This window comes from Gymnoscopelus braueri (assembly GCF_963280865.1).
Source record: "Gymnoscopelus braueri genome assembly, chromosome: 9".
Classification (NCBI taxonomy): Eukaryota; Metazoa; Chordata; class Actinopteri; order Myctophiformes; family Myctophidae; genus Gymnoscopelus; species Gymnoscopelus braueri.
In genome coordinates, this window is record NC_137610.1 from 5,703,972 (window position 1) to 5,717,499 (window position 13,528).

Sequence of the window (13,528 nt, forward strand, 5' to 3'; positions counted from 1 at the left end):
ACTCTCGTTGACCTCTCAAGCTTGAAATCAAAAGCACGATAAAGACCTAACTAAATCTTGATGTTAAAAAATACCTTTTCCAAGGTTCAAAAGCCCTGGAAAAAATACCATCACATTAATAAGCAAATAAATGGGTTTGTTTTTTCTTTCTTCCTTCAAAATGCAAACCAAAGAAAATCACTAAATAACAGAGATTTTTCCACACATTTCTTTGGTCACAAAGATATAATGATTATGTTGCTCTTCACACCGTCGTAGGGTTTTTTATTTTATTTTGATCGTCACAATCCTTTGTCATTGTCACACCTGGACAGGGTTGTCACACCTGGACAGTCATTGTCACACCTGGACAGGGAACATTATTTAGAGTGACAACATGCAGCGTTTTCTCCAACAGGGTTCCATTTGTAAAAACTACAAAATCTTGCTTAACCCATTAAGACCGGGGACGCATCTGCGTCTCATTTTAAGATTTCTTTGGGCTATTCAAAAATAGCAGATATACAAGCTCATAGCGCGGCACCGAGTGCCGCGCTATGAGCTTGTAGATCTGCTATTTTTGAAAAATATTGAAAAAATATTTTCCAGATTTTTTTCAAAAAACTGTTGAGATTTAGATTTTTTAAAGAATCGCCTCAGGTTTTAATGGGTTAAAAGGTCATGCTCCTTCCAACCTCGTTTTGCACAGGCTTTCTGATCCGAAAAAAAGAAAATGGGGAAAAGTTGGAGACTAATTTTGGACAGAAGCATCCGCAAAAGAAAAATAAAACTTGTGAATGAAAATAAATTGTGAATGATGTCAAATTGTAGTTATCACCTCCCTCTCCGAAAAAAAGAGAAGAAAAAAGTTCGGACATTGGAAGAAGCATGTATTGCGCTTAAGCCCCATACACTTGCGAAAATAGCTGATCTACAAGCTCACAGCTTAAGCTATTTTTGAATTCATATTTTCTTTTATATATTTAGAAGAAATTTGGCAAAGTTTAATTTTACATTTTTGAGAGAATTTGCCACAAATGTGGCATGCCAATGCCATAGATTGTAATGAATTGTGATTTTATCAAACATAAATATCAGACAGTCTACATTTCCCAAAAGGTATATGCATGTAAATGGAACCCTGTTTTAAGACCACTGTCACTGTCACTGATGTTGTGACCCCCGTATTATTCACCACAGTCACACTGATGTTGTGACCCCCGTATTGGTCACCACAGGATTAAAAGCTATCATACCCATTCATTATTAAACCCATACTCCTGCGGAGGCAAAGACAACTCTTTGGATAATAGCATCGTGATCTAGAAGGCAAACGTTATGGTGCTAATTAAAGCTTTTCATCAGCACATTAAGGTAACAACAAACGCTATGGTGCTAATTAAAGCTTTTCATCAGTACATTAAGGTAACAACAAACGTTATGGTGTTAATTAAAGCTTTTCATCAGCACATTAAGGTAACAACAAACGTTATGGTGTTAATTAAAGCTTTTCATCAGCACATTAAGGTAACAACAAACGTTATGGTGTTAATTAAAGCTTTTCACCGAAACATTAAGGAACATTAGCATAAATGAACACCGAAGACTAAATAATTTATACTCTGTGGAACGACGGTGTCATTGTAGCTTGAAGTTAATCTAGAGCAGTAATTTCTTCATTTTTTTTTTTTTCAAGGATTCCCAGTTTGATATGCATTAGATTAGACCATAGAACCCCTATCTGATACCCCTTGCATCTCTGGGAACCCCAACAATCTACACTGCATTATAATCAGTATTAATCTAACTCTGAGAGTGTACGGGTCCATTTGGTTCCATTCGTACACTCTCAGAGTTACAGACCCCGTAAGGGTCCATTTGGTCCCCCTGGAACCTCCTCAAGGACCCCTGGGGGTCCCGGGACCAGTGTTTTAGGCAGAAAACAACACTGTTAGTGCGATGGTGTATAGAATAATTAAAGCATTCCCAGCACCATTCCCAGGTTAAATTTACACCATCACACAATAATGCAACCTGAGCGTTCTTCTCTATTGGACACGGACAGTCCATCTTTGGGTATAATCTTCTTCTTCTTTGGGTTTCATTATCTATCATAATAATATGCCAAAAAAAAGCCCCTTTCCCACGTTAAGGCCATTTTAGTTTTTTTTGTTTTGTTTTTAAAGCTTTTCAAGTTCAGTGCACTTAATGACAAACAATATTTATACTTATACGACCTCACTCACATCCTTTGAGAATTTATAATACACTTTCTTTTTCTTTCACCTCCACAACTTAACAACTCAAATCCAGTGGTGGAAAAAAAAAGTAAGTACATTTACTTAAGTACTGTACTTAAGTAAAATGTTGAGGTATTTGTACTTTACTTGAGTAATTCCAACTTCCAATACTTTTAATTCTACTCCACTACATCTCGGATCCAAATATTGTACTTTTACTCCGCTACAATTATTTGAAAACTTTAGTTACTAGTTACCACTTCAGCCCTATATACATTTTGGCCATTTCAAAATATCAGATCTACAAGCTCACAATGTGTTTGCGATGCGACACATTGTGAGCTTGTAGATCTGCTATTTTCAAAAGATTTGTATACATTTGAAAACTTGAAATGGGACATTCTGCATAATGAGTACTTTTACTTTTGAATGATTTTGATGCCAATACTTTTGTACTTTTACTCAAGTGCATTTTGAATTCCGAACTTTTACTTGTAACAGAGTATTTCTAGATTGAGGTATTGATACTTTTACTTAAGTGAAAAATGTAACTACTTTTTCCACCACTGCTCAAATCATGTGAAACGAAAAAAACAAAACTTGACTTTGAACGTTGAACAGAAAAACTTTCTACCCGACGCTCCAAAAAAAACACCTTAACAAGATGCGGTGAAAACATGAAACGTCATAAAGATGACCCCTGAGTCAGAGAAAATACTGCATCCATTCATTGATTCACTCATTCACTCACTCATTCATGTGTAAATTCATTCGTTCATACTGCACTGTGTAGTGTAAAAAAGGAGGTAGTCGTGCTTGTACAACAAAACAGAGAACTGAGGTAGACATTGAGCAAGCAGGGTTCAAACCCACAACCCTCTGCTGCAGTGGAAACTCATTAGAACTCATTAAATAAAACTTTTTTAAAAAAAAATTCATTTTGGACATTCATCGTTTTGGTGAGCTTTGGTTATTATTAACCGGAGTCATATATTTAAGATGCGTTGCCGCGGTGTCACGCCCCCATAAAACCGCTGAGTAAGAATCAGACGTTAAGGACAGACAGACAGACAGACGTAAAAGTAAAAAATCCTCAGGCAGAGAGGAAGTGAAACCATGATAAAAACCTGCTTCACTTCCTGATGTTCTGCTGTAAACCAAGGAGGGCGGAGTTCAGCATGGAGGTGGGCGTGGCATTGCTTTAAACCCCTCCCCGCCCTGCCAGGCTCCAGAGGAGGGTGTCAGGGGCTGTGTCCCCCCAACAACCCAGGGGGTCCTTGGACCCCATTTAGAAAACCACTGCCACAACAGTGGGCGTGGTTTAGTCAGCGTGTCGCCTTCGCCGGCCGTGCAAGGCACGCCCACATTTCAAATGTATCCAGATGATTGGTAGCTGGAGATAGGAGGAGATATCCCATTGGCTGTGCTATGAGAGACTAACATCCCACTGCCTGGAAGGCGGGACGAGGGACGTGCCCCCCCCCCCTCTCCTCAGGAGGGTCCCAGAAGAGAGGAGGGGTACCGGACAGGATGAGACAGGTCCAGGGGGTCCTGGAGGAGGCAGCGAGGTTGTAAGACCACAGCGGTGTCAGGGAGCAGAGCCACGGCGTGACAGAAGGACGGACTCAACGTGTCCTCCCTCGGCTCTCCGTCGGAGCCGCTAGACCCACATCTGGACGAACGCTGGCGGTCGGCGCGGTCGGCACGGTCGGCGCGGTCGGCGCTGTCTTCGTTGGAGTAGTGTCCCGAGTCGCCCGTCTCCCCGCTGCCCTCGCTGCTGCTCTGGGAGGTCTCGGAGTGGAGAGGACCCCCGTAGACGAGTCCTCTAGAAGCCAGAGCCAACCGTTCATCGTAGCACAGAACTGTCTTACCTGCTTCGTACAGGCAGGCTCTGTTCTCCACCTGCAGTAAACAGTTATGAGTATTAATAGTCTATACAGTTATGAGTATTAATATTCTATACAGTACACACAGTCCACAGTTATATGAATTACTTAAGCCCCTCCAAATGATCCAGAATGCCTCAACACGCTTGGTCCTCAACATGCAGGTCTTGGTCCTCAACATGCAGGTCTTGGTCTTCAACATGCAGGTCTTGGTCTTCAACATGCAGGTCTTGGTCTTCAACATGCACAGAGCCGTGCGGGAGAAATGCGGGGCCCTGTGCGAACTCGCGTGCGCGCCCCCGTCCCCGCGCGCGCGCGCTTCTTTTTTGGCGGTTTTGGGCGGATATTTCCGAGTTTTTGGTGGTTATTTGCGGTTATTTCTTTTTATAACTCTTAATAAATGTGATTCTGTTCATTTTTTTTCCGTTTTTTTGCGGGGCTCCCCCAAGCGCGGGGCCCTGTGCGGCCGCACCGTTCGCACTACCCTTGGCACGGCCCTGAACATGCAGGTCTTGGTCCCTGGCTTCTTCAGCCACAAAGACACACACGTTCGTTCACTGATTACATTTGAACTCGTTACATTCTGTGAACTCACGTCATTCTTGTTGGGAAGGTGTTTGTCTCTGTTGAAGAGCGTCCACCTCTGGCTGACCGGCCCGTTCACACTCATCACCACGTCCTGAAACAGTGAAAAACAACAGGCCTCGTTCACTAATGTGTGCCTACACACATGCTGCACAACAAATCAGTGTTTAAAAGGAGGATTTGAGGCGACTGTCACATTTCTGGTGGCATCATGTATTCAGTATAAACCAGGCCTTAGTGATTGAGTAACTGTGATGCTGCGTTCACACTGGCAGATACAGAGCTACAGGCTACCATTCATTTTCAATGGAAGCCATCCACATGAACTAACTTTATATTTCTCTCGCTTGTCGGACGCACTCTGACGTCAACACGACGACACGACGTCAACACGTTGATTCAATACTTTAACTCATTCAGTGCCAAAGACGTGTAACACGTCAGTGTTTACGCTAAATGGGACTGCTCGCCAACCTCTGAGTGATCCTATTTTTTCTGTGTTTTTGTCGAGAACAAGCTATATTCAACAGCCAATAACTAAAGAACGGAGGGTCGCGGTGACACGCTTTTTTTTTCTCCGATGGAAGCAGTGACACTTCTCCGTCTTTTGCGACACTCAGTGTGTCGATCGTCCGGGAGTGAAATATTTTGTGGCTCTTGAAAGGTTAGTAAAAATGCTCAAAAACGCTGGCACTGGCTGACTTAAAGATTAAAGCTCTATATTCTGATTGTAATCATTACTATAGAGTGTTTGTTCAGTCACAGGGGTCTCCCTGTATCTCCAGCTCTTTAATAAACAGAAAATACATTTTCAGGTAGGTGACAAAATTCAAGCCAATTCCAGTTCCGATTTGTTCTGCTCCTTTCTTGTTTAATCTGTATCCTCACTGAGTTCTCTATCCTGATTGGATAAAATTGGTATCCTGACCTGAAAATGCATTTTCTGTTTATTGAAGAGCTGGAGAGACATGGATACTCCTGTTACTGAACAAACACCTCTAAAGCAATGAGTACTATCACAATATAAAGCTATTTAACACTTATTTTGACCAAAGAAAATCACTTACCCTACCTTTAATTAATTAATTAATTATTACAGATATGCCATATCGACTTGTATCTTTGTATGTCTTGTAGCTGCCAGGGTGAACTCTGCGTAATCATCAACATCAACATATAGAGATGATATGAACACCTCAGGTGTCACCTTGTTGTTGTGGTTGAAGTGTTGAGGGGACATCATGGGAACCAGGACCTCAGAGTTGTCAGGATGCTGCTGCTCACCGGACCCCCTGGACGGACCCCCGGGGTGTCGGGGTCCCTCCACGATCCCCATGCCCACCACCTTCGGATTGAACGACTTCCTGTTGTCGTAGAAATTACAAGATCATCATCCAGGACCAGTGTTGGGCAATATTACTCAGGAGAGTAATATGCTAACTAACGTTGCGATGGGAACGATGTACAAAAAAGAATTTCACCCACTTTTTTACCTTGTAAACCTGTGATGTGACAATAAAACTGATTCTGATTCTGATTCTGATTCTGCTACTTATTACATATTACTCCTTAAAAAAGTAATAATATTATATTAATTATTACTTGGAATCAAGAGTAATGTGTAGTTTGTATAGGTGGTTGGTAGTGTGTAGTTTGTAGTTTGTGTAGGTGGGTGGTAGTTTGTAGTGTGTAGTGTGTAGTTTGTGTAGGTGGGTGGTAGTTTGTGTAGGTGGGTGGTAGTGTGTAGTTTGTGTAGGTGGTAGTTTACCCGGAGCGGCTCTTGCTGATGAGGATCAAAGCACACATGACGATGCACGCCAACGCGATGACCACGCCCACGATGATGCCCGTCATGCTGCGTTGGTCCATGTGGTACAGACTGTCTGGGAACACTGAGAAACAAAAGGTTCATTTATAGACCGTCTGGAGCACTGAGAAACAAAAGGTTCATTTATAGACTGTCTGGGAACACTGAGAAACAAAAGGTTCATTTATAGACCGTCTGGGAACACTGAAATAAGAGATTTATCAGGTTATGTCTTTCTGTTCAGTAAATAGTTGTGGAAGACAAGTTCCTGATTTTATTGGGTTTAACATAATCTCTCAAGACAGATTCTGCTGACAAAGGGGAAAAAATATCACTTTTACCAAATTGTTTGCCAGATTGGGTTTAACAACAGTATATAGGACCACAATGGAAACAAGTGTGTTGTGCTTTTAGCATAGATTGTTAATTTGTACTGCCATTCTGTTTAATCAAACAATCAATCAATCAAACAAACAAACAAACAAACAAACAAACAAACAAACAAACAAACAATCAATCAATCAATCAATCAATCAATCAATCAATCAGTCAGTCAGTCAACACTTAGCAGTTCAGCACGTTCACACAAAGTGTTTTTATCATTAAACATTTTCTACTCACGTACCCCCTGTAGTACCTCCACGTACGCCTAGGCTTACCCTAAGGGTACGTACCCCTCGTACGTACCCCTCGTACCCCCATTTGACAATCACCGCTCTATGCTACGGCTGCCTCCAAAAAATGCAGGGGGTGCAGTTTATTTCTGCACCACCACTTGTATATTTATCAATGGTTCTGTAATCAATTCTGTTGATGGGTTTGAGTGGAGGTATATCTGACCTGCGGGGTCCTGAGCCGTGTTGTCGGGCGGGTGGGAGTGTCGGTTCCTGCGGTGGGACCCCGCACGGTGCAGGGGGGCCAGCTCCACCGGGCTGCAGAAGGGTCCGTCTCCCACCTGGTTGGAGGCGGAGATCTTCACCAGGTAGGTGTTCCCTGGTTCCAGCTTCTCCAGCAGAGCCATGGTGTTGCTCCCTGTTCAACAATTTGCATATTAACCCTTTAAGACCGGGAACGCATCTGTGTGTCATTTTAGATTTAATAGCCTATAACCATTATTTTATACTAAAAAATAATAGCAGATCTACAAGCTCATATGAGCTTGTAGATATCGTGAAAATTTGTGGAAATCTTTGAATATATTTTCTCAAATCTTTGCTTCTGGGGAGGTCCCTGGAACAAAACCTTTTTCATGTCAAGGACCCCCAAAATTATATGTATTCGGCCGCGGACCCCCCCCCCCCCCATCACAAAATATTTTGTTCCAGGGACCCCCCCCAGGAGTAAAGATTTGAGCTAAAAATGTTCGCTTAAAAAAATTATAATTCTATATTCAAAGAGTTGCACACATTTTCATGTTTTTTTTTCAAAAATAGCAGATCTACAAGCTCATAGCGCGGCACTCGGTGCCGCGCTATGAGCTTGAGTATAAATGAGCTATGAGTATAAAATATGGATAAAGAGGTTACACAGACGCGCGTCCCCGGTTTGAATGGGTTAATATTACTAACATTCATACTGGTATACACAAATAATACATAATAATAATAATGTATTTTATTTGTATTGCACTTTTCATTCACAAGGAAATCTCAGAGTGCTTACGGAGTGAAAAGCATGAAATCAATCAATTACAAAATGTTAAAAACAGTGTCAATCACAAAAGGATATTATTACTGACAGCAGCTGCACACGATTTAACAGGAAAACGCCTTCCTAAATAGAAGGGTCTTTAGGCCGGACTTAAAAGAGTCCAGGGTCTGCAGTTCCCTGACTTAAACCTCTACCACTCACCCTCAGTGTGAATGACCTCTGACCTTTAGGACAGTCCACTCACCCTCAGTGTGAATGACCTTCCAGCGTTGCTCCATCCAGGCCTGGTGGTCAGCGTACAGGACGGTGTAACTGGTCACCAACACGTTGCTCTCCTCAGGCTCCCTCCAGGACACCAGGGCCACGCCCTCCTCGATCAGCATGACCTTTAACCCCGCCGGGGGTTGGCTGGGCGCTGGAACATCACACATTATTATTATTATCACAAGAGTATTACTTTTTGGTACATTGGTTCAATATTTATAAAACACACACACTTAACACTTAACCCCTTTCACTTAAGAAAAATTATAATGATAAATAGTTAAAATATCAAGTCTACAAGCTCACAACACGTCACATAGCGACCCCGTTGTGAGCTTGTATACTTGATATTTTTTGTGACTTTTGACAGACACTCGATGACGTTGGGCATTAATTTACCCAAAGAAATATTTAAAGTTGAAACATGACATTCTTTCTTTCTTTGTATTTGCTTCGAACACCATACAATAAAAAAAAAAGTCACAACAAAACAATAAAGTAACGAATACAAAATATTCTAAAAACTATTCCAACTATCTCAATGAACAATAAATCAGAAGTGTTCGAAAAGGAGCAGGAAGAAGCTAATGCTTATAATATCCTACCCCCTATTACATGCTCTGATGAAGGCTCATGGCCCAAACGCCTAAGTGTTGGTTTATTGGTGTGTGAGCCAATAAAAACAACATTGAAAAGTGAGTACCCTGACATTTGGGATGAGATACCTTTTTGGGATTTGTTTTAAATTCCTGTTTTTGAAACATGATATTATGGACAAGGTTTCTGGCCTGGCATTAAGCCAGACTGATAACGTGGATTCACTCACACGTTCCTCCACGGTAGAGGAACGTGATGTGAGTGAATCCACCTTTCACAGATATTCATGTAATCATGGATGGGTAACAGACTTTATTGTAAAAACTATCTGCAAGTAACAGCCCCACCTGCTGGCGGGGTGTGGTGGTACACCACAGAGCTCCAAGGACTGGACCTCTGATCCACACGAAGACGAACCACCAACTCATAACGACTGTTCTGGTCCAGATCCTGAACCTCCACACTCTGTGTGGTACTGTGGAGAGAACCAGAGATATTTAATATGTTAATAATGAACCTCAACACTCTGTGTGGTACTGTGGAGAGAACCAGAGAGATTTAATATGTTATAATGAACCTCAACACTCTGTGTGGTACTGTGGAGAGAATCAGAGAGATTTAATATGTTATAATGAACCTCAACACTCTGTGTGGTACTGTAGGGAGAACCAGAGATATTTAATATGTTAATAATGAACCTCAACACTCTGTGTGGTACTGTGGAGACATACAGTCAGAGTTAGGGTCAGGGGTCAGGGACATACAGTCAGAGTTAGGGTCAGGGGTCAGGGACATACAGTCAGAGTTAGGGTCAGGGGTCAGGGGTGATTCATGTCTGACTATGATGTCTATAGAGCTGTTGAACCCTAAAGCCCGCCGTGACACGAGAATAGGTACGACGGAGCATAAATTATTCAGCGACAAAACACTGCATAATGCTACTGCTGCATACAGTCAGTGATTGATTGATTGATTGAATATTTTATTAGGCAAAAAATGTAAACAGCACAGTTACATTTAAAATACTTTGTCTAACAGGTCCGTTCATAAAAGTCCTTGCGGACTTGTTTCCAATGAGGGCCTTGGTATTCAATTCATAGGCATATATAGTGGCACCACAGTTCAAATATCATTACAAAATAAACAGCAAAAAAATATATAACACTATGTACAACAAAAAAATAAAAAAGAGGGGGAAAAAAAAATATGTACAAGAACAGGGGGGGGGGGGGGGGTCTGCTGTCTAACGGGAAAATGGTACTACCTCCTCCTTTGGCCTCCTGAAAGGTGATTTTTTAAGGCTCTTTTAAATGAGCCCAGTGAACTGTATTTTTTGAGGGATGGAGTTAGACTATTCCAATCCTGGGTGGCAGTGCTGTAGAAGGAGAATTTGCCCATGTTTGATTTATGGGTGGGTGGTACCAAATTGTTGTTAACGCTCCCTCTGGTATTGTGACTGTGGGTGTCGCTAACCTTTTGGAGGTATTTACTCAGATATGCGGGAATAGGGGGCATATCGGGCAAATTTGCATTTACAATTTTGAAGGCCAGTCCCATTTTTAGTTGTTTAACCCTGTCTTCCACCCTGAGCCAGCCTAGGCTGGCAAAATGGGTGGGAGAAAGGTGGGTCATGGGCCCCAATCCGAGGAGTAGCCGAATCAGTTTGTTTTGGGAGGTTTGAAGCTTAGTCTTCAGTGACACTGAGGTGTTGGAGTACCAGGAGGTGCAAGCATAGTCAAAAAGTGGTTGAATCAGGGCCCCAGAGAGGGTCCTGAGGGCCTGAGGGTTGACAAAAGAGGAAACTCTGCCCATAAATTTGGTTCTCTGGTTTACTCTTTTGACCACCTTTGTAGCCATGCTTTCACCTGTCAGGTATTTGTCAAGAACACAACCCAAATAGGTAATCTCTTCTTTGCTAGAGATAATTGTGTCATCGACTTTGACCTTGAAATCATTTACATCCATCTGTCTGAGGGAATGTTTGGTCCCAAAGAGAATGGATTCAGTTTTCCCAAGGTGTAGTGACAGTTTGTTATCGGTAAGCCAAGTACGGATTTTTGAGAGTTCGGAGCTGAGCGCCTCCTCAACTTGCAACTTGTCCTCTCCCGAGATCAGGAGTGCCGAGTCATCAGCGAACAGGAACAATTTGCAGTTACAGGCAGCACTCATGTCGTTAATGTATAGAAGAAACAGTAACGGCCCTAGAATGCTGCCCTGAGGAACCCCACAGCTCACCGGGAGGGATGAGGACATGGTTCCGTTGATGTCAACCACTTGTTCTCTTCCCTCCAGGTAAGATCTCATCCAGTTTAGTGATGTGCAGTCAAAACCAATCGCCCTCAGCTTATCAAGTAAAATTGAGTCTGTCTGTCTGTCTGTCTGTCTGTCTGTCTGTCTGTCTGTCTGTCTGTCTGTCTGTCTGTCTGTCTGTCTGTCTGTCTGTCTGTCTGTCTGTCTGTCTGTCATATCATATCATATCATATCATATCATATCTAGTCCACTTAGTTAGTAGCAGTGTCTGAGTGCGTGTGAGCGCGCATGTGCGTCCACAACTGGTTCCGGCCCACCTCAAGTCACCATTTGACCAATCTGGCCCCAACCCCAAAATGAGTTTGACACCCCTGACTTACACAGTGAGGTATCGTACAGCCTCAGCGCTGTGTGTTGCTACAGGCGTACAGCGGACGGTGTAGCTAACGATCCGCTCAGACGGGAAGTTCGGCCTCCTCCAGCTCAGGAACACAGAGGAAGAGCTGCCATTGGCCACGGCGGTCACATGGTCAGGGGGCGGGGGGGCGGCGACCGGGTGGTCTCGTGTAGCTGAGGAATACACACACACACACACACACACGCACACGCACACACACACACACACACACACACACACACACACACACAGGTTTACTTTTACTATACTTGTGAGGATAACAACATTTTTAACCATAAGCCAAATCCCCAAAAATAGCCGATCTACAAGCTCACGATGCGTGGCAGCGCGACACATTGTGCACGACGACACCAGTGAGCAACTATATGTAAACAAAAGGCATTCTCTCTAATTCTAACTCCTAAACATAACCTCCAAATGCCTAATCCTAACCCAGACTGAATTAAAGTTAGACAATAAAAACTGCTGATTTCTTTGCAACTCATTGTGAACAGATCCTCAATTTTCACTATTTTTGAAACAGAGCTTAATGGGTTAATCCATAACATGCATATTTATGTACGTTTGGGTCAGAGAGTCTACAAATGAATGGAGTCACAAGAACAATATGTGTCTTTGAAATGTAGTGAAAGTTTAAGTGAAGTAAATACTCAAAAATACAACAAAATGTAGTGCAGTACTCAAGTAAATCTAATTTGTTACTGAACACTACTGCATGTTGAACAAAAACCTGTGTGTGTGTGTGTGTGTGTGTGTGTGTGTGTGTGTGTGTGTGTGTGTGTGTGTGTGTGTGTGTGTGTGTGTGTGTGTGTGTGTGTGTGTGTGTGTCTGTGTGTGTGTGTGTGTGTGTGTGTGTGTGTGTGTGTGCGTGCGTGCGCGTACTTACACACACATCCAGGCGTGCTGACAGTCTGGTCGGCATGGTAACCGTCTCCAGCATCACTGAAAGCCAACAGTTTGACCTGATATTTCCTCCTTGGATCTGAAACACAAATAAATAAATAAATAAATACATAAATACACACATAAATAAATGTATGCTTAAATGTTTCAGAAACTTATTCCGGTGCTGTTTATCTTTAAAAAAAACATGATGATTTCAAAATGCATTATCATTGTGTTTGGAAAACGTATTGACAGCAACATGTCATGATGCATTTTTTGTTCAAATTGGTTGGTACCTGCTGATCCATTAAGATGGACTTTTGGGGACTTTTCATAAAATAATACGTTGATTGATTGATTGATTGATTGATGTACTTTATTTAGTAAGTCATGAGAACAACAGTACATGGAAGTACACATTCACAATACAAGGTCTACTAAACTGGAAGACTCATTAAGCACTGAGCTTGTTTAAGATGAGATCCCCATGCACACAAATCATGATAACATATAAGAGACAGACAGATATACACACTACTATACAGAACGTCATACAATCAGTTTACAGATTACTGGTATGAAGAGTGAAAAATATGTACAAGAGAAGAAAAAACAGGGAGGGGGGGTGGGGGGGTAGGTTAAGATTTAGACAGCGGCCGAATTGCAGCCTCCTGAAGGTGTATCTTTAGGGCAGTTTACATGAAAATGTATTCAGTTTTTAGCATCTATCATTAACTCTGTGACCATTATGACATGTTTATGATCTATAAAGTAACTCGGTGATCGTTATTACAAGTTTATGATCTATAAATTAACTCTGTGATCGTTATGACAGGTTTATGATCTATAAAGTAACTCTGTGATCGTTATGACATGTTTATGATCTATAAAGTAACTCTGTGATCATTATGACAGGTTTATGATCTATAAAGTAACTCTGTGATCATTATGACAGGTTTAGGATCT

The 13,528-nt window shown here is 42.0% G+C and overlaps 1 protein-coding gene across 1 annotated transcript in view; it reads right to left on the reverse strand.

Moving 5' to 3' along the window:
- Positions 1-281: 281 nt before the first annotated feature.
- Positions 282-13,528, reverse strand: part of LOC308091541 (protogenin B-like) — a gene marked incomplete at both ends in the record, with an annotated part of 30,580 nt that continues 17,333 nt past the window's right edge. Inside the window, 11 exons of the mRNA XM_080437203.1 lie at positions 282-345; positions 3,742-4,121; positions 4,242-4,340; positions 4,701-4,784; positions 5,898-6,054; positions 6,459-6,582; positions 7,338-7,529; positions 8,392-8,562; positions 9,356-9,483; positions 11,640-11,829; positions 12,564-12,659. Coding sequence (XP_080293329.1) covers positions 282-345; positions 3,742-4,121; positions 4,242-4,340; positions 4,701-4,784; positions 5,898-6,054; positions 6,459-6,582; positions 7,338-7,529; positions 8,392-8,562; positions 9,356-9,483; positions 11,640-11,829; positions 12,564-12,659 — 1,685 coding nt within the window. The remainder of the gene's footprint in view (positions 346-3,741; positions 4,122-4,241; positions 4,341-4,700; positions 4,785-5,897; positions 6,055-6,458; positions 6,583-7,337; positions 7,530-8,391; positions 8,563-9,355; positions 9,484-11,639; positions 11,830-12,563; positions 12,660-13,528) is intronic.